Genomic DNA, 25,734 nt, shown 5'->3' with positions numbered 1-25,734 from the left:
TTCAAAGTCTCCCATCAAAACTGTAATTGTGGCTGAATCAAATAATCAAACAAGAGGGAAAAAATGTGATGACCCCAAAGTGCTCACAACGGAGCTTACGCCAGACAAACGACTCATTGAGATGTGAGGACACTTAGCATGACCTGCCTTGATTTTCAAAAGCCAAGTTTTAGTGTGCAATGATGATGATGATTTCATATTGTCTGTTTTTCTAGTATAGTGGGAGATTTCCCTCTGTGGTGGATTTGGCTAGAAAGCCCATGATGGGCTGGCAAGCACAAGGGACTCCCTCTGCCTGGCTTTCCTTCAGCAGCAGCAGCATGGTTTTGTATGATTTAGATATCAGGACAAAAGGGCAAGGAGAAAAGGTTCCAGAAATTTAATCTTGGCTCTGTCACTGATGTCTTGGCTCTGCCACATGCTTATCGAGTCCTTGTAACTTTCCTTCTTTTTTCTTTTTTTTTTCCATTTGAACCCCCTTCTACATGTTGAAAAGTTGTAAGGCTTTAATGAAGACGCTATTTAAGATTTCACAGTTGAAACTCATGACAGTTTCATGACTGCTGAGAATGAAATGGATGCCCGAGGAAACACCAGGCTCCAAGCAGCATCATGGCCAGCAGAAACAAGGATGATTCACACTTGCACCTTCCATTGCCCCTTGGATGCAAGCCGTGTTCTTTAGTACTCGCTTGTGAATATTTTTGCCTCTAATACCCTTCTGTTGGCTGGGATTTGTTCTTCAGAGCTGCTCATTTCACTACCTCTTCTCACTTTTGAACCCACTGGGCGTTTCTCAACCAACACCAAGTTGGTGTTTCTCAACCAGCTCTGACAGTGAGGGTAATCTTGGACATTATTAGTTGCTCAATGTCTTTGAAGAAAGCAATCTCAGTAAAGTCTATCAGTAAGATTAAAGAATCAGAGCCTCACTAAAAGGCTGCACAGGACTATCAATCTACAGGACATGGAAGAAGCTTTATAAAGCCAAAGGAAGAACACAAAATCAATCAAACTAGAGACACAAATTGACAAGAATTCTGACTTTGTTACTCCTAGCACTGCCAGGATGACTCCTGTCTCACTGTTTAGGAAATCTCCCCAAGACAGTTCAGGTAATTCAACCACATTTTTCTTAGGAAGATGTTACATCCCAACACAACATGCCACCAACTGAGGACAACAGTAGTGCCTGATTTTAGTGCTGGTCTAAACTTCGTATCAGATACGTAGGATTTCAACTGTGGCCAGAGTATTGAGAATGCCTGTGAAGCACAGCAAGACAGAGCAGGGACGGTGAGATAACCACAAAGCTCAGCTGCATCCAGTTGCATCCTTTGGTGTTTATCTGCGAGACAGCTTAGTCAGAGTCTGCAACGATAGCAAATCTTTAATGGCAAATCAGTAGGCTATCAGGCAGTAGAGGCAGAGATTTTGAAGGCAGGACAGTGGCTCGTATCAGGGTGTTCCTAAAAGGATTGCATTTCATTTGCTCTCTAAAGAATGAACAGGTAATGTGCTGCAGGCACGGATCACATCTGCACCATGAAGCAAGGAGGGAAAGGGTGGAACATCCCATCCCGAAGAGCATTATAGAAATGTGTATGTGTAAGAAAGGCAAAGAATGTAATGTGCAAGCCTTGAAAGCTTGTAACAAACAGCAAGATTATTTAAGAGAGTGCATATAAAAAAATACAATAAAAATATAATGTGAAAAAAAAATCAGGACTAAGAGTTGATTGCAGTGAGTGGTAGCAAGAGATACCATAATAACAAGGCAAGAGGGTGATAAAAATTAGGGTAGATAAATTTTCTGTGCTTCTTCCTTGATTACATACGATAGAAAAGCTCCTGATCATGGTGACTGTCTGAAAAGGCCAAGTGTGTGTGAAGCCATCTGGGAACTTGGAGAGAAGTTCACGGAAGCATCCTGCAAGCTCTAAGTGCCTGTTTGAGCTCTGCTGTTGCCAAATGACTGGATCTCCTCGAGAAATCAATCAGAATAAAGAGCCTGGATTTTCTGGCAATAAGTAGATTATGAAGAAAGAGTCTCTGGTGATGAACAGTCCCCAAATCACCAACTTTCTTTTCCCCAATCCCTGAGTTCAGAGGCTTTTACCAGAAGGAGAAAATAAAGTGACCCAAGGTGAGATGGAGTCCCTGTCCTCTCACTGCCCTTTGGAACCCACCTTCTAACTGGATTTTCTTGTCTTTTCTCTTGTTTCCTTTCTATTTATTTTGATCCCATTGCCTAAATTGCCATTTCTGTTCTGCTTTCATGTTTAATTCATAATAACTAAGTAGAAGGCAAAATCTCAGACCTTATCTAACCTCATTCATCAACAAAACCCAGTAAAATATAATTTGATTGTAGATCTGTAACATTTTTATTGTTTCAGCCTTATTCAATGTATTTCAGTAGGAAATTGTTCTAGTAAAATGAACATATTTCACTTGGGTCAGTAATATCATCGTTAGTTTACGGAATAGGGAGATGAACCATTTTGCAATAATAGCATTTATTAGATTTTAGCGTGGTTTTAGAAGACTGCAACCAGTCAGAGCTAGGGAGGAAAGAGAACTGAAAGTGAAGGTCAACAGGCACCAAGCGAAAAGACTTAGAAGGGATCCCATGGGGTTAGCAGGAGTGATGCAGCAGCCACTTCTGATGTTTTGGATGTGTTATCTCATTCAGAACATGTTAGAGGAGGTGCTAGGTCTGCCTTACAACCAGACTCGAGGATGGGATATGGGGCCAGGCACAAGCACCAGTGGTTGCTTTCCCTTAAATTTAGCACTTACATAGGTGGCATTGTGGGATACTGGAGCGGTCAGCTCTGAAGCAACAGCACCCACTAACTAAGAGTTTTTTTTTCACAGAATCACAGAATGGTTGAGGTTGGAAGGGACCTCTAGAGATCACCTAGTGCAACCCGCCCTGCTCCAGCAGGGACACCCAGAGCACGGGGCACAGGGCGGCATCCAGGCGGGTTTGGAAGAGCTCCAGAGAAGGAGACTCCACAGCCTCCCTGGGCAGGTTTTTATTGCAGTCCTATGCACAGCCCCCAAATGGCTCTGCCCGTGCTGTCGATCACAGGCAGTTGCAATAACTTGTCAGCCGGTCGAGATGGTCATAAATGATGCAGCCCCTACACAAGAGCCTGGCTGGTTTCCCAACAGCAGCTTCCCGTTCGTCTTCAGCAGCCACCAGGATTTGTTCTTCTGATCACGAATGCTGTTTGAGCACACACCACACACATAGGCTCTCATCCAAGGATGACAGGATGGCTCCCTCGGCAAAACAGCACTCCTCTACAACACAGTATATATCAATAAAACACCTTGGCAACAATACGTGATTAATACTTACATAATTTCTGGCACATTATCAAAGCTGTTTAATTATAACCCAAGGAAAATAAACCCATTATATATATATTATATATATTTATTTATTTAGGGTAGCGGAACAGAAAATGTCTTCCTCTTCACGAAGCAGCTACCAAGTCCAGAAGCTAAGGGACTGCAAGAGTTGCTGACCTCTCATGTTGAGGTGGTACATCACTAGAGAAACTGCAAGGATCAGACAAAACATAGAGGCTCAAGGACTGGAAAATAGGTAGGACTCAGTTCTCCGTAGCACCTGCCTCTCAGCTACAATGAAAACACTCTTTAGAGAGCAGCAGACTGCACGGAGCTCACATTACCTTTGCTCTCTTCCTTGGTTCATGATGTTACAGGTTTAAAACCCTTTTTTGAGAGATGCTGGTGAAAAATGCTAGGTAACACTTTCTTATATCAGAGAGAGGCAAAAGGGACTTGAAGCAGTAATGTCAATTTTATAGTCACTATTTCAGAAACAATTTTAGATTAGCTTCAGACAAAGCACCTCTCAAATTCTCTGGCAGGTGTTTTATTCATTTGCAGCTGCATCTTTGCATCTTTCAATTTGTTCTTTTTTTTTTTTTCCTTTTCCTTCCTCGCTACAAAGAGGATCCAAAGAAGCAAGAGGCCAAGCTGCCTGTGCTCAAACTCGCTGTACGTTACGAACACGAAGGAGGACATGATATGGATGAAACAACTGCAAGCACAGCTGCAGCTGCACTCACCTGAACCCTGGCCCATTTTCCAATGTATACCATACATAAATAGATGTGGTATAAACACAGAGAACAGAAAAAGAATTCAGAATGAAGATTGCCTCCTGATCAGGAATGCTTTTTTGACGAACCTTTCAGACAAATGTGTAATGCTTAGTTTTCTATAGTGGCTAATATCAGTGATATCAGGCTGTGAGCGTGAGGCCCTGCCATGGTCTGACATGGAACAGTTTGGGGCGAACAGGCTGTTACTCATGTATTGTTCAAAGACAATCAGAAAACTCACCAGCTGCAGCACATGTTTTGGTAGCCTCTGAAGACCTTCATTGCCAAAGGAAATAGACGTGCAGTTCGAAAGCTCAAGTTCTGTTTTGGGAATTAGTTACTCAGGGTTTGTTCTTCTCTCATTCTAATGCAAGAGATCTCATTCTGCCCAGGTGATGTTTTACCTCTTCCCGTGTTATCTCCTCTCTTTTCCGAGGTTACACAGAGCAGCTGAAAAGGGAATAACAAATTGTAATTGGAGCTGGAAAGGGGGGTGCCCTGGGGGTCTAAATTTTGATGGTTGCTCTGGATGGATGTTTTTATTCTTGCAGACTTTGGGAGCAGTGTATTCTTTGCTGACTGCAAAATCAGACACTGGGGCTACAGGAGAGACTGCAGCTCGTCGGCAGGGCTGAGCTATGTTGTGCAGAGGGGCAGGGCTGCGTCATGACCGGGGGGCACCTGCCCATTGCTTGCTTTGGGATGAGGGCGAGAAGCTCTGCCTCAGTCTCACTCTGTTTTCCCCATCTTCTACATGAGCACTCTGTGAAAGCGATTTCATTTGTTCATGAGGAGTTTGGCTGGCAGGAGTGAGTGAAGTCAGAGCAGTGGCAGTTGGTGAAATAGCCTCTTTTCTGGCAAAAGGCTCATGAGGGGAAGGCAGCTTCTGCAAGGTCCTGCTCTGTGCCTGGCTGTAGAGTTTAGCCTTGGATCCAAATCCAAACGCTTCCCTCCTTTGGAGTTCAGCACAGGTCCTGTGTGCGTGAGCTCTGGATGCATCCAGATGCCAGAGGCACTCAGCTTCTCCAGGACATGGTGAAGCTAAAAGTCATGGGCAGGGTTTTGTCACATCTGCAGGGGAAAGGAGCTGAAATCATTACCTTGTCCTGTTAAATGCCTTCTGAAAACATGAGGATAACTAAACGTGGAAATATCCTGAACCTAGCAGCAGTCACTTGCACACGAAATGGTCACATGGTCCTCCATCAGAGGGCATCAAGCATGACCACCAGGAAGGTAGTTGTCCTACAACATCCTTGGCATCAGCAGGTAGAAACAGAATAAGCACCTCACTGCTGTTCTGTGAGCAGATGGAGAGATTCCTCTGAAGTCAGGAAGGAATCCAGAGGAAAGAATGAGAAGTCACAAAAACAGGTGAAACCTTTGATCTAGGATACCTCTCTCTGAGCTGCAAGCTCAGCGGGCTGCATGAGGCCGCAGGAAGGAGGTTGTTGTCAACTCTGATTTTTAGGGCTTGCTGGCTCTCAGACCAGTCCAATTTGGGCAATCCCAAACTCTTCCCACTCCTGCATGTCCCCGGGCTGCTCCCCAGCCACACAAGGCCTGGGAAGACATGTGGCTTCACTGACTGTGCCTTAAAGCGTTTTGTGGACTCACAGTCACTCTTGTGGGCTGAGATCTGCCTCGTGCATTGAGACCTGCTCAACTCGCTTCATGGACCTTCGCAGGTTTCACGGAGTCCCACCTCGTGTTCCCCCATCCCTGGGTCAGCATCTGTCCTCTTGCCACGTTTCCCAATGCTCACATCTGCCATAGCTGTGCTGATTTGGCCCCGTGTCCTCATCCTGGTGTCTCAGAGCAAGAGCAAGAGCCATTCAGGCAGGAAGGGTCATGTTAATGCTCACTGCAAAGACACAAGAGAGCAGTGAGGAGCCACGACCCCTCTCCGCCCTGCATGGCCCTTATGCCACAAACCTGCAGGGCCGCCTCCTCTGCCATGGGGATGGGAACCAGGCTCAGAGCGGAGCGTGAAGCGGAGCCAGGCTGCGGCTCCGTCTTTCGTGTTCATCCTTGTTAAAATTCCAGGCACACACTCCGCCTTGTTTGTAAGCCAAAATACAAGCTGAGACCTCCCCGCTTGGTGTGATTGAACGCTTGCAGTACTGTGTTATTATAGCCGATTTGTTTGATCAGGCACATGAAAGCTGCTGGTCATCTGCTGCTACACCCGATGGGGAAGGTTTGGGGCCATCTGCAGAAGGAACTTTATGGATCTCCATGCCACATTAGCTCACAGCACACTAATTAGCGTGTGCTCCGTTTTATTCCCTTCGGTGCACAGCCTGCTTTGCTTCCCCAGGGAGATGCCCTCACCAAGAAAAATGTAAAATAATGTAGTTTTCATCATGACTTTCCTGAGGATGTTTATGAACTATCACCATCCCACATCTTCTTCACCTCAGATGGAGTACAAGGACTACGTTGAAGCAACCTCTCTGCTGTTTCGCTCTTTCCTACGGTCTTCTTCCTTCCCTCTGGAAGCTCCCATCCTATCCCAGAGAGGCTTTTCCACCTAAAGTCATCTCCTGGTGCCCTTATCCGACCGTTCAGGCGGGATCAGCGCCAGCTCCGGGGAGTCCCTGCGCTGCTCCGGCCTTGAGGGAGCTCAGAAACACAAAACTCCCTTCGCCCTCAACGGGACCACCCCAGCCCCTTGGTGCTCTGGATTTTGCCTTATATTAATATTATTGTGGAGATTTCAGGCCACCCCTGGCAGGCTGCAACTATTAGAACGATGAAGAGAAGCCGCCCGCAGCTGCCGACTGCGCCGCGGCCTCTCGGTCTCCGGATCCCTGGATCGCGGCACCGAGTGTCTCGGCTCTTAAACGAGGAATTCATGAACACCCTCCTTTCCTCTCGCCTTTTCCCTTTAAGTTTGGTTTCCATGGGAACGGGCCTGGAGAGGGGAATCCGGCTGCTCCTCCCGTTCGCCAGCGGAGCCTCCGGAGCGCCAGGCTGTTAGGGACCATTTTTCCTATTGTGGCTTGTGCCTCCAGCAGGAGCCACGGTTTCCCACGGAGCAGCTTCTCCAGCGAGGCACGACACCGTGCACTCCTAATTGTAAAAAATAAAGAAAAAAAAAAAGGAAAAAAATGAATTAATCCTAGTTGGAATACTTCATTGTTCACCGCTTTTGTTTGGGGCATGCAAAAAGCTTTGCCCTCTTCCCTTGTCTGGGTGCTTGCCTATGAATGTCCCTCATTCCCGGGCACCACGCTTGGAGCAGGATGTAAAGCAGAGCCGCAGAGAGCTCGGAGACCCATGGAAACTGCCTGAGGTTGGGGAAAATATGGTCTAGGAGGGAAAATGGAACGAATTAGGTTTCTCTAGTGCAGTGGGGAGACACTAAAGGGAGACACAGCAGTAGCGGGTAGCGGCAGAAAGGGACGCAGTGAAGTGCTTCCCACAGCCAACGTGAGCTGAAGGAGAAATTCCGAGTTCCAGCTGCGACTTGGGAAAAGTCGCCTGGAGATGTGGAAAGCTTCCCTGCTGACAGGGCCAGAAACCAAAAATAGAGTTGAAAGGGGTAATACTGCGGGTCCCCAATGTGATACTCCTGTCTCAAAGCAGAGGCTTGCTCAAATCTGTCCTGATTTAAGGCATTTTTGTGGTGTAAGAGACTCCGGCCATTTGCCACTTTGCTGCTCCCTGAAGCAAGTTCCCCATTGCAGATATTTAAATATCATCTTTTACACACTGTGGGGGGGGGGGATAGGGAAAAATCCCTCTCCACCTGCCCCTTCTGTCCCTGAGCCCGGGCTGGAGCCATCCCGCCGGCCCTGGGTCTCGAACCCGCGGAGCCACCAAGCGCCGCGCCGGGCGGAGGAAGTTGGTCCGCGGCGGCCACCGTCGCTCCGCGGTGCGTGCCCTATGTGCGTCCGGGCGGCGGCGGCGGCAGCGGGACGGCGCCCGGCGCCTCCTTTTCCCGCTTCCTTCCCCTCCGTGCTCGCCGGGGGCGGCTCCCGGCCCTCCCGCCGCCGCCATGAGCGAGAAGGGCGAGCTGGACCTGAGCGGGGCCAAGCAGAACACGGGCATGTGGCTCGTGAAGGTGAGAGGCCGCCCTGGGCGCCGGGAAGGCGCCGCTGGAGCCCCGGGCCGTTTGCAGGGGGTGCCGCGGGGGCCGGGATGTGCTGGGAATGCCGGCAGGGCAGTGGGAGCCAGGAAAGGGCGTTGGTAAGAAATGAAGCCGTTTCCCCTGTGCAGGAAGCACGAGGCCCCAACCGGCAGAACCGGAGCGGCCTGCGGGGAAAATACCCGTTTTTGCCGTGTTTTCCTGCTTGTCCCTACGCGTTTGCTGCTGGCCACCTCGCGGGTGGGGTGCTGAGCACCCACAGCCGTTAGCTTCATGTGGGTTTGCCGTTTTGGGATGGCCCAAGGCAAGCCAGGAGTTTTTAAGCAAGCCAGGAGTTTCCAGGTGTGTCTGAAATGGCTGATGCTGCTCTGCGAGCGAGGCGTAAGTTCTACTCAAACAAACAAACCACCACCAACGAAATCCTCGTTTCTTTGGAGCATGTGCTGTACTGCTGAGAGACTGCTTGACGGGCAGTAAAGAAGGGATTTCTTCTTGTGTGATTAAATGATGTCCATTTCCAGAAGAAAGGCCTCTTGTCTAGAAGATGTTGAGTAGCCTTCAGCCGTGGCTTTCGTTATGTGCTTTCCGCAAGCCAGGCTTCCAGTGGGTGCACAGCTTTCAGAGCCCTCAGAGTCCTTGCAGACTCATTTCTTTCTCTAAAAGCAGGCTTTTGGGGCATTTTTCCTGGAGCTTTTCTGGACTCCCCAGTACGAGAGGGATGTGGAGCTGCTGGAGAGAGTCCAGTGCAGGGCTACCAGGATGATCAGAGGCCTGGAACATCTGCCCTGTGAGCAAAGGCTGAGAGAGCTGGGCCTGTTCAGCCTGGAGAAGAGGAGGCTGAGGGGGGACCTGATCAGCGTGTATAAATACCTCAAGGGAGGCAGTGAGGAGGAGGGGGGCGGCCTCTTTTCAGTGGTGGACAGCGCTAGGACTAGAGGAAACGGCCACAAGCTGAGGCGCCAAAAGTTCTACAGGAACTTAAGGAAAAAATTCTTAACAGTGAGGGTGCCAGAGCCCTGGAACAGGCTGTCCAAGCAGATTGTGGAGTCTCCTTCTTTGGAGATCTTTAAAACCCGCTTGGATGCTGCCATGTGCTCTAGGTGACCCTGCGTGTGCAGGGGGGTTGAACCAGATGACCTCTGAGCTCCCTTCCAACCTTAAGGATTCTATGATCCCCCTCCTTTTCTGTACGTGTGACTTCCGTAACTTCTCCATAAATTACATTTTTACTGTACTAAACTGAAAGTGGGCAGTCAGGATGCCTGCAGTGTGCAAGATGCCGCTTATCTCTCCTAGGATGCCTTAAGCCGTGAGCATGGAGGGTTCTAGCCTGTGGTTTGGGGATTTTTAGCTTAAGCAGTGGGGGGTGCGTGTGTGTGCGTGTGTGTGTGTGTGTGTGTGTGTGTGTACTGGGTGTGTGTGTTGTTCCCTGGCACTAAAGGTTACGTCCAGGTTGGGTGTGAGCATGTGGTGATGTCTCTATTCCAAGAGGCAGAGAACACGACACTCACCTGTTCTGGTTTTATGCAAACTTTAGGAAGAAAACAGCATCCAGTCTGCTTGTAATGCGTAGAAAGTTGCCATTTCAAACCTGTTGTGGGGGGGAACCCCTCAATCAGTAAATTATGCCAATTAATTGCTTTTCGTCATTCCTTTGAGACATTATTGACCCCAAGTTAAGAGTTTATGGAAGCATGGACTCCCTTTGCTGAGCAATGGGAGGACATGTGGATTTTCTAGCTATTCCATCTTACTTTGTAAGGATAGCATCTTACTTTGTAAGGAGAGTGCTAAGCACCAGTATAAAAATGTCCTCTGTTTTTCATGAAGAAAAACAGAAAAAGGTGAAGTTGTTATGAGGTTCATTTGAGCCATAACAACTGACTAGGTTACGCTTTGTCAGCACCTCTTCTGTGATAGATTCTTAGCCTCCCCGTTGGTGAGTTAAAACTTATGTTTTAATCTAGACCAAAATGTGATCACAAAGTTCCCCTTTGGTGCTTGAAACAGAAGAATCTGCAGCTGCCTGGATATCATGCATTTTTCCTGGCTGTGTCTCACAAACTGCATTGCCTGGAGGTTTTCTAGGTGGGAATTGGTGTTTCCAGCAGCTCTGGACTGTGTGGGCAGGAACAAACTTTCCTGTGCCAGGAGAACTGTTGCTCCCAGTAAAAAAAAAAAAAAAAATCATTTTTCCTGATGTTTCATGAGTGGATATAGAAAAAGAGATAAAAAATTCTGAGCACTGTTTTAGGAAAATGTTTTTTCAGTCCACTGTTGTTCTAGACACGGGGACCGCTCTGCTTCTCTGAGATAATGTTCTCGTAGTGACAGCTGCTTTCTCCTTAGAAAGGAAGAGTTTACCGGAAAAAGTCAACTTCTGTTAGCTGCTTTCAGCCGTTTTCTTTAGGAAGTGATTCTCTGATTTCCATCTCCCTGGAAAACCACCTGGTTTGGTTCTCCATAGCCAGGTTTGAGGCTTCTTGGTGTCACGGCACTTGTGTATCTGTGGCGCCGGTGGAGGGGGAGGCTGCTCCTGTCTCACTCTTGTATGAATGTGTCACGCTCAGCCTCTATTAAAAACCACTATGATAAAATCATTGGTACTTTTCAGTTCAGAAGTACAACATTGATCCTCTTGGCTCAGCTAATTGTATTGGAGATTCAACATCCATAGGATTTTTCCTTCGTTTGGGACTAACATACAGTACCTGCTTCTTGTTATGCTATGATTTTCTCCTTTCGCTCCTTAATAGAATATATTGTCTAGAATAGAATATATTTAGGGTGTGCGGCAGCCTGAAGTGAAGCAGTCAGTGTAAAAGCATTTAAAATAATGCTTTTGTACACACTTGATATAGAGTTTTAAAATCTGCTTTTCTTGAAATCTGTTGTCTTTTTTTTTCTTTTAGGTTCCCAAATATTTGTCACAGCAGTGGAATAAAGCTTCAGGAAGAGGGGAAGTGGGGAAACTAAGGATTGCCAAGTAAGCCTTTTTTGTACCTTTGCTGGTTGCAATTTTTAGGATGTTGGTATAGAGGAAGTTACCTGCAGCAAAGTAGATTGTGTTGCATCTCTCAAATTGCATAACCCTGTTTCTTGCAAACTTGTGCATATCTCTGTGCAAACCGAAAGACACCTGCTGTCTAGTGATTATCAATATATACATAATAAACAGATCCATATGTGAAAGTGTACTGGGGGGCAGCTTGTGGTGCTTGATTTCATAGACCTAAGAAATAGGCACATCTAACTGGAGAATTTTCTTTCACTTAGTAAATGTGCTGCTTTGTTGCTTCTAGTCTCCTCTGCTGACTTTCCCCATTTATCCATGGGCATCAGCATCAAGAGAGATCGAGCAGCTGAGGAGCTAAAATGAGTAGCAGTGCTAGAATTGGATTTGCTTTGTTGTCGGGGAACTAAACTTGTGGAAATAGACTGTGAAAACTAAAACAATCCTTATTTTCTTTTGCAGAAATCAAGGAAGAACAGAAGTAAGTAATTGCTAAATACAACGATGGTGAATATATTGTATTTTTGAATTCTGAAGTTGTTTAGAACATGCTGTTTTCTGATACCCTTTTCTTTTGTTTTCTTTTGTTTTGTTTGGTTACACCTGTTAAGAAGCAGTACCAGGGAGCCAGGAAGTCAGGATTCTGTTTGCAGATCTGCCCCTGGGCTTACTGCAGGACTTCGATTAAGCCCCTTTGTCTCCCTGTGTTCGTTCACCCCTCTGTAGGCAGCAGTCATAGTCACAACCTCCCCTCTAAGTATTTTGAGGGATTTTTAGTACAAAAGGCTGTATTAAAAAACAATGATGATAAAACAAGCTGGAAATGAAAGAGTGCAGTTTCAGCGAATATTTCATATGATATTTGGAATTTGTTTTTGCCATTAAATATTATAGGCAGTAAGGGAAGTTGCCTTAGTTAGAGTTGCTTAAATCACCAAGTAGGTCTTTTATGTTGAACTGGAAAGAAACTCTGGAGGGGAAAAAAGTATGTGGGGAAGCAAGTTGCATTGGCCATTTGAACCCAGCCAAACTCCTTTGAGAATAAATGGAGAAACTTCCAATGAAGTTTGAAAGCTTGCTTGGACATTCTGAACCTGGAATTTGGGCCAGTCTTCCTAATTTTGTGACCCCACACCAATATCGTGCTGTGGATGGGAGCTGAAATGCACGTTGTGCAGACTTTGTAGAGCCAAGTGGTGAGGAACCCAGGGCAAGCAGATGGCTTCCTAGGGCTGCTGCTCTTGAGGGATGGGATGAGCCTAGACAGGATGTACAGGAAAAACACTGCACTTGGTGCTGTGCTCCCCGTTCAGGCTTCTTGCTTTGCCCTGTGGCCGAGGATGTTGGTTATTCAGCATCCCTGGTGCTTCCTCAACTCTTCAGTTGAGCATCTGGTGTGAGCTTGGCAAAGGACTGGATCCGAACTGCTGCTGGACCACGCACCATTTGGGAGTCCCAGGCTGGCCGCGCTTGCTGGGACATGGTGCCACCCTCTTGGGAACCAAATTGGCTGTGTGTAACACCCTAAAGCACTTGTACTGAATGCTGGCTGAGAAGCCTTTATGAATTGCTTCCTTTTGTTTTCCATAAATAAAACAAAATTGTTCCTTTTGACTTTAGAAGGAAGTAATGTAAAATGTTTCCTACTGCATTTCAATAAGAGATCCATGTGTTAAGATTCTTTTCCCACCCTTTATATTTTAAAATAGCAATGTGGAGTACTGCTTGTTTTTTTTTCTCTCTCTGTTTCCCCCTAATTCTTAAAAGCTGTATAATTTAGTGTGTTTGGTAACACTGTGGTAATTGTGACTGTTAGGTGTCATTTACTTTGAATGAGGAGCTTGCAAGCATCAATGACATTGGAGGAAAACCTGCCTCAGTCAGTGCGCCCAGGGAACATCCATTTCTTTTGCAAAGTGTGGGAGGACAGACCTTAACAGTGTTCACAGAAAGCTCAGTAGGTAAGTAGGAATTAAAGTTATTTATTACAATTCCAATGTAAATGATTTCAATGAGCTGGATGCTGTAAAGGCTGGAAGACTGTCAGAAGATTTCATCTTTGTTGTGTGGTTTCCCGTGTAAATGTTACTGTTTTTTTTATTGTGGCTGCTGCCTTCTCCATCTGATTGAGCAACTAATTTTAGTTTTCTAGAGAGGGTTGTCTTGTAATTTCCAATGTGGGTCTGTTGAAGAGAATGTGGAAAGGGTATGGGAGTGCAGTACATTGTGCATTTCCCTTTCAGGGGTATTCTTTTGAGTTTCTGTATGCTTTTCAGATTAAATGATACTTTTTTTTTTTAATTGAACTCGTCTTTTCTGTGAATTCAGTTACATAAGAATGACAATTCTCCTTTTATCCAGTTGAAAAGATCCATTTTAGTGGTAAACACCCATCTGTTCACCAAATTTTGCTGCTGCAAAAGTGAAACTGCAATTTAAGCTTAGCAAGGTCATAGTGCCGAGCAGTGCAACAGCAGGGTCGTCATCATTTCTCACTGAATTCCATTTTTTTTGACCTGCCTTAAGCATAGCTTGGTAGCTGTGCACAGTGAGCAAGTTGCATATTCAAGGCAATGTGTCCTGCAGAGCATGTTAGCCTTAAGATAGCTGGTAGTGTTATATATACACACACATGCTGTAAGGTTTTGTGCTGAAATTACGTAGCCTTCTTTGGGATGTTAGAGAGGAGGAAGGTAAGAGGGCTACAGAGGTTAGTGTGGTAGAGGATACCTGTGCCCCGTGCTCTGGGTGTCCCTGCTGGAGCAGGGGGTTGGACTGGATCATCTCTAGAGGTCCCTTCCAACCCCAACCAGTCTGTGATTCTGTGATATCTCAATTCTGCATTTTGGTGTCCCCAGGAGGCAAATCTTTGATATTTCTGTTTTCTGTGAGGCAGAAAGTCCCACAATTTGTCAAAAGTATCTTTAGAGCAGATGCTTATAAATGCATGCAGTAGTACCAGGTAAGGCAAACTGTTTTTGTCTTCAGTCCAGAGCTGCAATGGCTCGTCTGAAACAGTTGAGTCCTGATTCTCCTATAGCAAAAAGCTGTTAACTCTGTTAAATTTTACAGCGTTTTAGTAAATATAACGATTAAAAAAGGGCCGTTTTATGGTGTCAGAATTTAACTGTGTTTCTTTTCAATTGAAATGTCATCTAGTTTTGAACTTTCTAATGTCAGAAGTGATTCTAAGGGGAGAAGTAAACTCATGAGTGTCCTTATTTATGCTTTGTATTTTTATTTAGGGCATGTGCCACTTAAATTTTTTTTTTTTTTTTTCTTAATGACTACATATTCTGTTTGATCCAAGCTGGAATTTCTTTTGGAGGGAATCACACCTTGCATCCCACTGAAGCCTTCTCATCTTCAGGCTGATAATAATTGCTGGGATGACAGTGTGGTGTTTTATTCAATGAGTGAGAGAGAATTATAGCTGACCAGTTTTTCAAGAAGTTACAAGCATTTCCCGGATACCTCATCCGTTCTCCTTTCTTTATGCTCTGTCTGGAAAGAACCGTGAAATACTTGAAAGAATTCAGATGTGAAGGTGTTCTTGGAGCATATATTCAGCAATTCGATGTATTTGCTGGCCCATGGGACTTCACTTTCTGAGACATTCTTTATTTTGTACAAAATATCTTCCGAAATCTCTCAAGGTAGCTTAAGCTGCAGTGAGTGTGATGTGTAATTTGAATGTAGAATGTTTTTCACCAGTTAGTACTGACTTTCAGGCTATATAATAGCTAGAAGATGCCTGTTTATTCCTTTTCCACCATCCGTAATTCCACTGTATGGAGAAGGCTAACTACTTAAAAGCTGCACGGTTTGTGTTTAATCAGTTAAAACATTTGATATTTCTTAATAACTCCAAAATGTTGTGCAAGGACCATGAATCTGTAAAGCAGAAGTTACAGTATTAATCCATTGCTGAAACGTGAAGTGTTTGGAGGGGAGCGCTGAACAGCCACAGGCCTGGGCAGAGTGGCTTTTGCTCGCTAGGGTAGCAAGCACCACAGGTCAGCAGGGCGTTTTCATGAACCTTGCATAAATGCAAAATGGCTAAAAGAGGTTGCTCTTGTACTAGCATTGTCAAAGCAAGCAAATGTGAATTTGGAATGTGCTTTTCTTGCATTACTTTTTTGGTAAAAATCAATGGGACAGCCGAATCCCTGCGCTCCGCCCGATTTCTTGCTGAAGTCGTGTCTGTGCGGCAGTGCTCTTGTGCTTGGATGTGAATCCCCTATATGCCTTGGGCTCCGAGGCCGTTTGAGCAGGTGTCACCGTGCATGGGAGTTAGTGGGGAAGCAGGTGGCTGCGGAGTGGGACGGGACTCTCTGGGTGCCCCAACCAAAGGCCAGGCTGACGTGCAAGTCCAAGCCTCATGTGATGCCCGCATGGAAAAGAACCATCATGACTGGATCAACCAGGGGAAAAGACATGGTCAGAGCTTGCGCTTCTTTAGACATCTGTAGTAGCAGACAATCACGGGACAACAAAATTCATTAATTCGTTTGTCCACAGATTTTTAAATTATAGTCTGCATATTTTTGTGAAATGTATTGGTGATCTCACGCCTTTTTCTCTTATGAAACGTGCTATATAACAGAACGGATATGTTCACTCTGAATGTGGGCAAAGGATTAGAACTGCACATGGCATTTCTCATGTTGCATCTGGAAGGACCACTTGAGAAATAATGTGAATGGAATACGGCTTAGTAAGTGTTTCATAGGCTGTTGCTTCCAGTCAGTATCCTGGGGACTTAACTTGCCTAAAAGGAAACAGAGGTATAAAATAATTTGGCTTCTTTTATATAAATATGTAAATATATATGTAATAAAATATTAAATATATAGAATATTTAAATATTTTCCTCTTTATGGCCTTTTTTTCTGGAGCACATTGAGAGCAAAGGTATTTTCTGTGTGCTGTCCTCTAATCCTGGGATCCTGATGTTGTAATAACCATCTTGGTTCAGGAAATGCGTGGGGGGTGGCAGAGCTGCCTCTGAAATCTTTGGGAAGATGCTGCAGTGAATTTAGACATTCTGGCCAGTTCAGCACTTGTTCAAATTGTCGTTGTAGTCGCAGTGAATTATTTTAGTTTTTCATAGGGAGTTGTCTTCTGGATTTAAGCCGGCCCTTTGGGGTAAATCTGTGCAGAGGTAGCGAGGTGCTCGGGTACTTTCGAGGCTGGTACCAGGTGCCTTTGTGTGTAACAGGCAGCAGCTGGGGAGGACGACACCTCTACCAAGTGCTGACATTTGTGCTGTAACCCTCTGCCCCTCTGTGAGACCCGTGTTAGTTAATGGACAGAAATGAGCACTGAGGTGCCATTCATGTCCAAAGTCTAATGAGTTGCTGTTTCTTGGTCTTCTGCCATACATATATTATACTGTGTATTATGAACTGTTAAATCAAGTGGATCCCATCCTGCGTAGCATTCAATGTCTGGAGCTTGTTTTTGTGTGCTGCCCTTTCGGTATCGACTCACTCTGGGGTTCTGCACCGTCCACTCTTTCCCCCCTATTCCTCTATGACCCTAATGAATAATGCAGAACAGTATTAGCACTGCAGAAATACTCGGTGCAAAACACCCCGTTCAGCCCCTGTCTGGACAACTGGAAGAAATCACGTGGTGGCAGGAGCTCTCTCCAGGCTGGGAGCAAATCCCTGCTTCCCAGAGCTGCTCTCGGCCACCAGATCTCCTGCATCCCTGTTTTTTTTTCTCCCAGCCTGCACAATTGGGAGTTTTTCTCCCCACTTCCTCCGCAGCCCTGGATGTGAGTGCGAGACGCGGCGACCTGCAGCAGAATTCCCGAGGTCGGTGTGATGGAGCTAAGGGGGAATGTGGCTTTTGAGGCTTGCCCAAGGATCCCACCAAGGATCTCTTGCTGTCAAGGTCTTGCCATCTAGGCTGATTTTTAGCTTTTTTTTTTTTTTTTTTTTTTTTTTTGCATTAAGTATGAACTACACTCTGTTCCATAAACATCACCATATGTACATCAACAGTTGCTATGCAACAATGCTATTTGTGCTTCCAGGCACTTCATCTTATCTTTGTCATCAGTTATCACAGTTGTAATTTTGGGGGCAGGAGGAAAAGAGAGCATTTTTGCATATATTTCCTGAGCAAAACGATTTTTTCTTAGGCATGTACAGCTAAGAATTCTTCCAGGGAAATACTGAGTTTGATAGGAGTGTTTGATTATATGTGTTTCTTTTCCTGAGCTTTCTACTGGCAGGCACCCTGGCAGAAGAAAGTGGCATTTTTTGACAGTTTCTGTCCTTGTTGAAGAAATGGGAATGTGCTTTTGTTAAATATTTAACAGTAAACTTTTCTGGCTGTGGTTATGAATTAGTTGGCTTGCTGCTGTAATTGCCTCTTGTATCATTTTTCTGCCAGCAGGTAGTTTAATATTGTTGTCTCTAAATAAAAACAACAAAAAGAGCTATGTTAAAGGCTTTGAGAAAAGTTCCTTACAGACCTAGTTTTGGGAATATTGCTTGGTAAATGTCTTGGGAAGATACAGACCTTGGCAGGCAATTGCACCCCAAACTTTAAGGGATAGATGGATAGAAAGATGTTACACTGTAAGCAGGAGTCGAGTGTAAATTATTTCTGTAACATTGGCTGAGATGACCGATTTTATTGGAATTCTTGAGTTTATCTTCACCCCCCCCCTCCCTTATGAATGAAATTGCCTTAATGCCTATTTTAGTGACTTTAAGCTTCTTCATCCTTCTTCCCACTGTTCATCCCAGTAAGAGGTTACCGGGGGATGAGTACAAAGTATTTTGGGAATTCTATTATGTGACAGAATGGAATTCCCAGAGCTGACTCTCCAAGAGGCATCTATGCGTGGATTGTTTCCTTGTTTCAGAAGTCACAGAAGATTTCTGGCTCTTAATGTTACACTAATATCCATTTTTCTGACTTTTTTTTTTTTTTTTTTTTTTCGGGATCTCAATGAAAGAAATACAATGTTTCTTGTAATTCCATTCAATAATGTAGATACCCTTGCAGGTTGTCCTTGGAGTAGCTTCTTTATTCTCATTCCCCTCAAATATTCTCCTCGTTTTTCTTTTTAATAAAGATTCCAGGATGAGAGGGGAACTGTTTTTTGAGTTTTTGCATGAATCATATTTCTTCTATAACTTATAATGCATTATTATATTCCAGTCAAAATGAATATTGAGAATTGTAGTTTATCACCATTGACTCGTGTCCTTGAAGTATCAAATACATCCAGCCATTTCAAAAAATGTGCAGGGGAGATTTTACTAATTATTGCTGTAATTAAATTTAATTGTTTCCTGTAAAAAAAACTTCGCCTTCGGAATCTTAATGCCTAACGAGGTTACTTCCAATCTCATCAAGTGATGTTTGATTTCTCGATATACTCCTCAAGTTATTTCTTAGGGAATAAGCGCCCTCATCATCCTGCTGTCTTAGTTTTACCTGCTGAGGGAGTTTGATATCCAACTGTCCACTTTTCCACTACTTTCCAGTCTGCTCTAGTTGTGAGGCTGCTACCTAACCCTACGCTGTAGCCTTCAAAAGGCTTTGAGCTCTTTTTTGCTGTAGATACCTCAGCCTCCTGCAATCTGGCCATGGAGATTGTGCCTTTCCCACTAGCAGCAGGAGAGGAAAACCTGTGGAAGCCCCTGATGAGGAGGAATGGAGGCAGCCACAGCCCTTCACCTCTCTGGTTTCCACCGATTTCTGAAGGTCACAAAGGAGATGCAACCCACAGCTGGAAGAGCAGATGACATTGCTCAAACAGGCAGCATTTTAGTTGGTCCAGCTGCACTACCTGTTACTATGACATGCAGTCCATTTAAAAAAAAAAAAAAAAAAAAAGCTCTTTATATCATCTTTCTTCATCTCTTAAAATGGGCAGGTTAATTATTTACCTGCTTCAAATGAGTTTTGTGTGACAAATTACTGCAAAGTGGGTTCAGCTGCCTGTCAGGGGTAAGCTCCTTTTTTCTTCCACTTTTGTTGTTACAACTCTATTAATTCTTGTATGAATTTAAATTGTTTAGAAGAGTATAATAGGCAAAATTTATGGCATATTGGAATGGAGTCCCTGTGATCAGAAGGGATTTGGCTTTGTGGCTACTTCAGTGACTTTAAATTTCTTTGCTTTTTACAGTCTCCCTGATGTATGAGTAAAAATGTCAAGTCTTGTTGATGTATATCTGGGAATCTTTTGTGCTGTGGAGGAGGCTGAGCAGCTCTAATCCGCGTGGATGAATAAATATATGAAGTAAACAGAGCACTGTAGTACTTCATTTACTCTGCTCTTGGCAGTTGTACTGAGAACATTTTAAAGATGGAGGGATGTAATGTAAAAATAATAATGAAAAGTGCCTAATTTTGAGGAAAAAATGCACTTCTTTGCAAGCCTTGAATTTTATTTTTTTATACAATGATGGCAGGTTCTGTTGCTACATACAGGCGAATACACTCATCTCTTCTGCAGATACCCTATATTGTTTTTTGAATCAAATGAATACCTTCAAAATCCATCTGCTTCGTTATACCTTGGTCCAGTTAGGAACTGCTGCCTTAGTATTTTTGCATACTAAATTTATGCCTCTTCATTGTCCTGTTTACTTTTTGAGCGTCTCATGAGTTTTTCTGCACACTCCATCTGAGTTAGGATATTGCTTGAGTTATAATTTACCCTGTAAGTGGGCCAAATACTCAAGACTGTGAATGAAAAAATACATCTTTTTCCTGCAACAGACCATCTTGCAAATGGGCTTGAATGTTACCAGGGATCTTCACTCACTTTGTGACTGCTTAAGGGCAGGAAGAGCTTCTGTTATAGCTGTTTTCTCAGTGAGTAAACACACGTCTTCAGCTGCTGAGCCTGACAACAGTGAGTGCCCAAGGAAGAGGGATCTGTGAGAGACTTGTTCCATTTTCATTCAGCCTCAGCTTGTCAGTCTCTTCCCTGAGAAAAGTGTTTCCAGGCATAGAGGAACCAGCAGATGAGGAAAAGGTTTTGTAAAATACGTCACATTTTCAATTCTGGTGGTACCCAGCCTGTAAAGAGCAGAAATGATCAGACTAACTGAACTCACAAGTTACTCACCGAGTTCCATCAATAATTCACTCTGAGCTGGAAGTAAATAGCCCGTAACGATAGCCATGATGTGCCTGAATTGAACGCTAAGGACGCTTTGAAAATGACAGAATGTTTTACAGATAAGTGCAAATACTCTTTTTATTCTCGACCTTAGGAGATAGGCAAAAAATAAGGAGCAGTCAGTTTTTAGATTGATGAACTTAGGTGCTTTCCTGAGGCTCAGTTCATGGAAATGCATCCCCGGGCTCTCATCTCTTAGAGGCTGGGCTGTGCTCTCAGAGAGAGACACATCTCACATCTCTCCTTTCGGGTTCTGCCTTTGCCACTGAGCTGAGTGGGGTGTCTTGGCAAGTCACCCGGCCACTTGTGCCTTTTCCTTTCCTTCCTCCTTAAATGTTCGGACTCTCTGTTCTGCTGAATAGGCTGCACTTCTGATGCTGTGTTTCAATTTGTGCTTAGCAAGTTGGGCGTGCTAATTATAAGCCTTCTTTGGCAGAATCCTGATTTTTTAAAAATTATATAGAAAATAATACACATTTGACCAGAGGGACTAGTGAGATGAGTGGGTGCTGCTCATTGCTTAAGCATAACCCTCATTCTGGGTCTGTCTATATAATATACAGACTATATAAAATATATAAGTCCGTGATGCAGAGCTCAATCAGAGCTTTAATGGAGTCCTCCTGTTTAAGATGCGTTGTGAGTTTGAGCGCTAAAGGAGATTTCTGTTGCATCCCGTGGCAGGTTATTTTTCAAAAAATACATTTGTAGACAGTCAATGAACCTGGTGATTGCGATCTTTATAATTTCTTTTTCTTTGTTTTGCAACCCACTTCATAGATTTAATTTCAAATAAACAACACAGAAACATTATGTTTCCTTTTCTGTTCATTTGTTTTTTTTTCCAGAAAGCCAACCAGAAGAAAAATCTGAAAGCAGCGGCGCTGGTGAGTGTGGGCCACTTTATTTGAAACCCTTAAGAAACAATTTATGACTGCAGTTTTTCAGCTCTTGGGTTTTTTTTTTTTATATATCTACCAATTTCCTGTTGTTTTTTGTTTTATTTCTAGGATAGAGTATCATAAAATTGAGAAATGACTTAATAAACTGATTGCTGCAGCCAAAGGCTTACATTATTCATGTTTTATTTAAATGAAAATAACATATAATGATGAAGAATGACCTTAAAAGAGAATCTGAAAAGCTACATTTTTAAACTTTTAGTTTTGCATTTCTGATCTCTTTAGGTTCTTTATCTGCTTGCACCTCGTAGTTTTACTTCTTCCCTCTTAACTGGAAAGTTTGTGGCAGATTTATAAAGCTTTAGAGATTTCATTTTGCTTTTATAGACTAAGCAGTCAGAAAAATAGTGTTCTGGTATTTTTATTCAGTTTCTTGATGTTTGTGAGAGATTAAAATATTTTTGTGGCATCAAAGAAGAGGAAGGGTTTTTGGTTTTGTGACACCACTTGCCAGTTATGTCAGTCCAGCAGTGTCTTGATACTTCAAGTACTGATACACATTCCAGCTCTAGTGCTGGAGCTGTAATTGCTATAGTAGAAATATTTTACACCATTGGAAGAAGCAAATGAATGTTGAATATATGTTGCCTTCAGACAGCAGATACTTTCTATCTTGAAATCAACAGCATGCTTATATCAGGTAGGCTTGAAATCTAAATAATTTCCAGGCACTGTACCTAGGTCTGCCTTTATGGCCTGGGGAAGGAGAGTTCTAGAGAGGACCTGGCTTATTCTGAGACAGGTCTGTGCGAAGCAATTCCCTAAAGAGTCTGAGCAGAGCTCTCCTGAGGATGCGTGGTGCAAGCCTGCTCTATTCCCTTCTGCTTTATTCCTCGGGCTTTATGTGATATTCCCCCATGTAGCTGCTTAACAGCATGAGAATTTTCCAGTGTCGGGCAGTGTGTAATGAAAGATCTGCTTTTGCTTTGATTAAAGAAAGAGATGTTTCACAAATACCATTTATGTACTAGAGTGAATGAGTGATAGTATTACCGAAAGCTGGAGAACTTGGGAAAACTTGACACAGCTGATGCAAAGTACATAGACAAATCTCAGTCTTGTTGGTAGGAGGATTTAGCCTTGGCACAGGCTGCCCAGGGAGGCTGTGGAGTCTCCTTCTCTGGAGATCTCCCAAACCCGCCTGGATGCCGCCCTGTGCCCCGTGCTCTGGGTGTCCCTGCTGGAGCAGGGGGGTTGGACTGGATCCGTAGAGGTCCCTTCCCACCTCAACCAGTCTGTTTTTTTCTTACGGTGTGTGCGGATTAGGGATAGCTGGGACTGGGCTGGCAGTCATAGATGGCAGTGGCAGAGACAGGAGATGGACTGGAAGGTGTCCCATATCCCCACCTTTTACAGAAGTGTCCCTGAACACAATCCCGACACAGGGAGGGGTTGAAAATCATTTATGGAATGTATTTTTTTCAGACACTGTATGGAGATGTCTGGTTTTTATTACCCAAATATTTGAGTTTTATTTGAGTTGCATGTCAGCTTCAAGATTGTCAATAACATATACTTATTTTGTGTATGAATAGCAGAAGTTTTTTGATTTTTTTTTTGAGAAAGAAATACATTCTCTTTAATATTGAGATGCCTTTGGTTATAGTGGCTTGTAGTGGCAAAGATTTATGACTAGTGGTAGAGATGTCATAGCTTGTAGACTTGTACTGAATCCAAGGCATGTTTTATAGTGTGACATGTTTTTCAGCTACTTGTTAAAATCTACTCACTCTGATTATGTTTTAATTCTGATGTGGCTTTAAAGTAATAAAGGACTAGTTTCTAGAGATTAGTATTTTATGTCACTAAAAAACAGAGATTTATTGCTGTGAGATGTTACCTTTGAAGCAGATCTTGACAATTTAACTGCTAGAAGAAGTCACAATTGTAATGTTTACATCACATTAATCGTTAATTGAAGGAGTTTTCCCTTATTTTTGGTTTAGCTTTTATTTATTTGAAGTTGAGTTGTCTGCTTTTCACTCTTTCGCTTTCTTTCTTGTCCTGGTTAAATCATGCAAAATACCCCACGTTTACTTGTCAATCAGAATAGCTGAATGTAGAACAGTCACAGAAATAAAGTGTTTTCTTGGCTCTTGTCTGTAATTTTGCTTTAGTCAGAGAATGAGCATTTAAGGGAAGATTAAATGTCATTTAAAGGGAAAATCTTAATGATCAGTTGCATTTCTTTTCCTCTCAAAACCATCATGGAGCTCAGATGACCTTTTCCAAACTACGTTTTGTGTAATTCAGCTTGAGTGTCCCATTTCACTATTTATGTACTTTATGTTGGCCTACAGCAAGTACTTTTGAGACAAAAACAAACCCTTTATATATTGTGTGTAGTATTTTAGGATAATAAGACCCTAATGACTGCTTTTAGATATTACTGTAATAAAAACCGGGAAGAGAAGGGAAAGAGAAGAAAGGGAATGAGATAGTTGTAGCATTAAAAGACTACAGCTAACCTTCAGAAATATTTGTATTTTCTTTCTTAAGAAGTTCCTCAGTCTTTCTTTTTTTTTCTAAGGTATAAATCATTAATGGTTTGATATTTGATATTTTTAATCATATTGATTGCCAGGACAGGTGTGAACCAAAGGCAAGATGATGGCAACATTTTCACCCAGTTTGATGCTGCATGGAGAGAGGGACACATGACACTGGGTCGCACCAAAGATCCATCTGGCTCCAGAGGTGGCCAATAGCAGATGCTTAGAGTAGAGTAAAAAACAAAGCAAATAGTCATGTCTTCCCAAATACTTGCTGCAGCCTTTAATGATTTACAGCTCGGAGAGCTCCAAAGCTGGAGGTGATGTAATTTTATTTAAATGGCCCTCATGGATTTTTCTTGCATGAGATATTCTTCTTGGTTTCTGAAGCCATGTAAAATTCTAGTAGCATCATCCAAGACTTGCTGGATTAGCATCAAAATGGCCAGGAATCAAGAAATATCTGAAACAAATTTAGCTAAACTAAGTATATTTTTCATTTGCATATGCTGTTTGATAATTGCATACAGAAGCCCTGTTTGATTAGTGCTTGTGATTAACAGTGCTCGGGGCTTCAGCCAACGTGTAGTGCTTGAGGGCTGTTTGGTGATCAGTGTAAAAGGAGAGTGGTGAGTTGGACAGTCCGCTAAAGGAAAAATGAAATGAGGAGAATGATGTTCTTATATGATGCTGAGCAAGTAATTTAAGCCAAGTATGTGTGTGTGACTCCCGTGTGCACATGTCTTTTGCGTGAGCAGGGACAATTTGGGTGCGTTTGCCTGTAAGTGCTACCAGTGGTCACAGAAGCTGTGAAAACCGGGTAGTTTCATCCATCAAAGGTGTGCCAAAGAGGTCTGAAGTGTAGCTTCTGGTTCTGCTGTTCGATTGTGGGTGGCACTGGGCAGGCCTTCTGCTTGTCTCTATGAGCACTTCACTGAGCACTTCATCTCATTGAGATGCTTTATAGTAAGTAGGATCTCATGGGATGAGCAGATTTCTCTGCCCTCTGCACAGTAAAACTATGCAGAAGTTGCTGCCTGGAGCCTCTGTAGTCTGTTAAGAGGGGTACTGCTAAAGAAACGTTTTCTGCTGCAAGTAGGGATGCTGCTGTACTTGTGGAAAGGCAGTAAATCGAAGCTGCATGGGCAGCAATTGATTAGAACGTTGCCTCGGCCTTGCAAAAGTAATTTTGAGAGTGTAATATTTCTTTTAGATGTGTGTGTCTGTGTCAACTCTGTGTGCAAACTACAGATTCATCTTTTCCTTCAGGAGTGTGTACATCAGGGGAAGTGTGGGCCTGCTGTAAACAGTGTGCACTGCTGTTGAATCCCAATTTCAGGTGTTTGTCTGGCGTAAATTCAGAGCAAATAGTGGCCATCCGAGCTTAATGTGCTTTGAGGGAAGATCTTAGTCATCCCTTTTCCTAAACCTCTTGGCAAGTAATATTATGTATTCTAGTGAGCAGAAAGCCACATTGAGACCATTTCCTATTTGACTTGGGGTAAAAGGAATAAATTATCTGAGGTGCCGTAGCTAGTATAACATGAATCTGGTATGGAAATTTTACCAGTTGCAAATGTTATGTGTTTGTGAACATAAATATGTAACATCTGAATTGTGTGCAGATCACACTTACCTCAGTTATGGATATTGCAGTCAGGATAATTGTTTAAAAGTTTTCAGGTGTTGATTATGCGTTTTGAAATATTTGAAATTCAGCGTAAGCACGTCCATAAACACTGAACTACATGGGGTAAATTTTGCAGTTTCTTTGAAAAGGCACAGAGTCCTCCCTGTGTGTGTCACAGAACTGCATATAACTGCTCTCAGGCTCACTTTTGTTTTCTTCCGTGTAAGGGACTGAAATAT

General features: G+C 43.5%; 1 protein-coding gene across 2 annotated transcripts in view; it reads left to right on the top strand.

The window, feature by feature from the left end:
• The first annotated feature begins 8,085 nt into the window (after nt 1-8,085).
• Nucleotides 8,086-25,734, top strand: part of GTF2F2 (general transcription factor IIF subunit 2) — an 85,108-nt gene continuing 67,459 nt past the window's right edge. The window contains exons 1-5 of one of the 2 annotated variants that reach the window (XM_026040437.1): nt 8,086-8,214; nt 11,151-11,224; nt 11,714-11,732; nt 13,068-13,212; nt 21,260-21,298. In XM_026040437.1, the coding sequence (XP_025896222.1) occupies nt 8,149-8,214; nt 11,151-11,224; nt 11,714-11,732; nt 13,068-13,212; nt 21,260-21,298 (343 nt within the window). In that variant the 5' untranslated portion in view covers nt 8,086-8,148. The remainder of the gene's footprint in view (nt 8,215-11,150; nt 11,225-11,713; nt 11,733-13,067; nt 13,213-21,259; nt 21,299-25,734) is intronic. The other variant, XM_026040438.1, reaches the window with a different exon arrangement.

This window comes from Nothoprocta perdicaria, unplaced genomic scaffold (genome assembly GCF_003342845.1).
Source record: "Nothoprocta perdicaria isolate Ctin4 unplaced genomic scaffold, notPer1 scaffold_257, whole genome shotgun sequence".
In the NCBI taxonomy this organism is placed as follows: domain Eukaryota; kingdom Metazoa; phylum Chordata; class Aves; order Tinamiformes; family Tinamidae; genus Nothoprocta; species Nothoprocta perdicaria.
The sequence above is the reverse complement of the archived record's forward strand: the minus strand, read 5'-3'. Positions and strand labels throughout refer to the sequence as shown.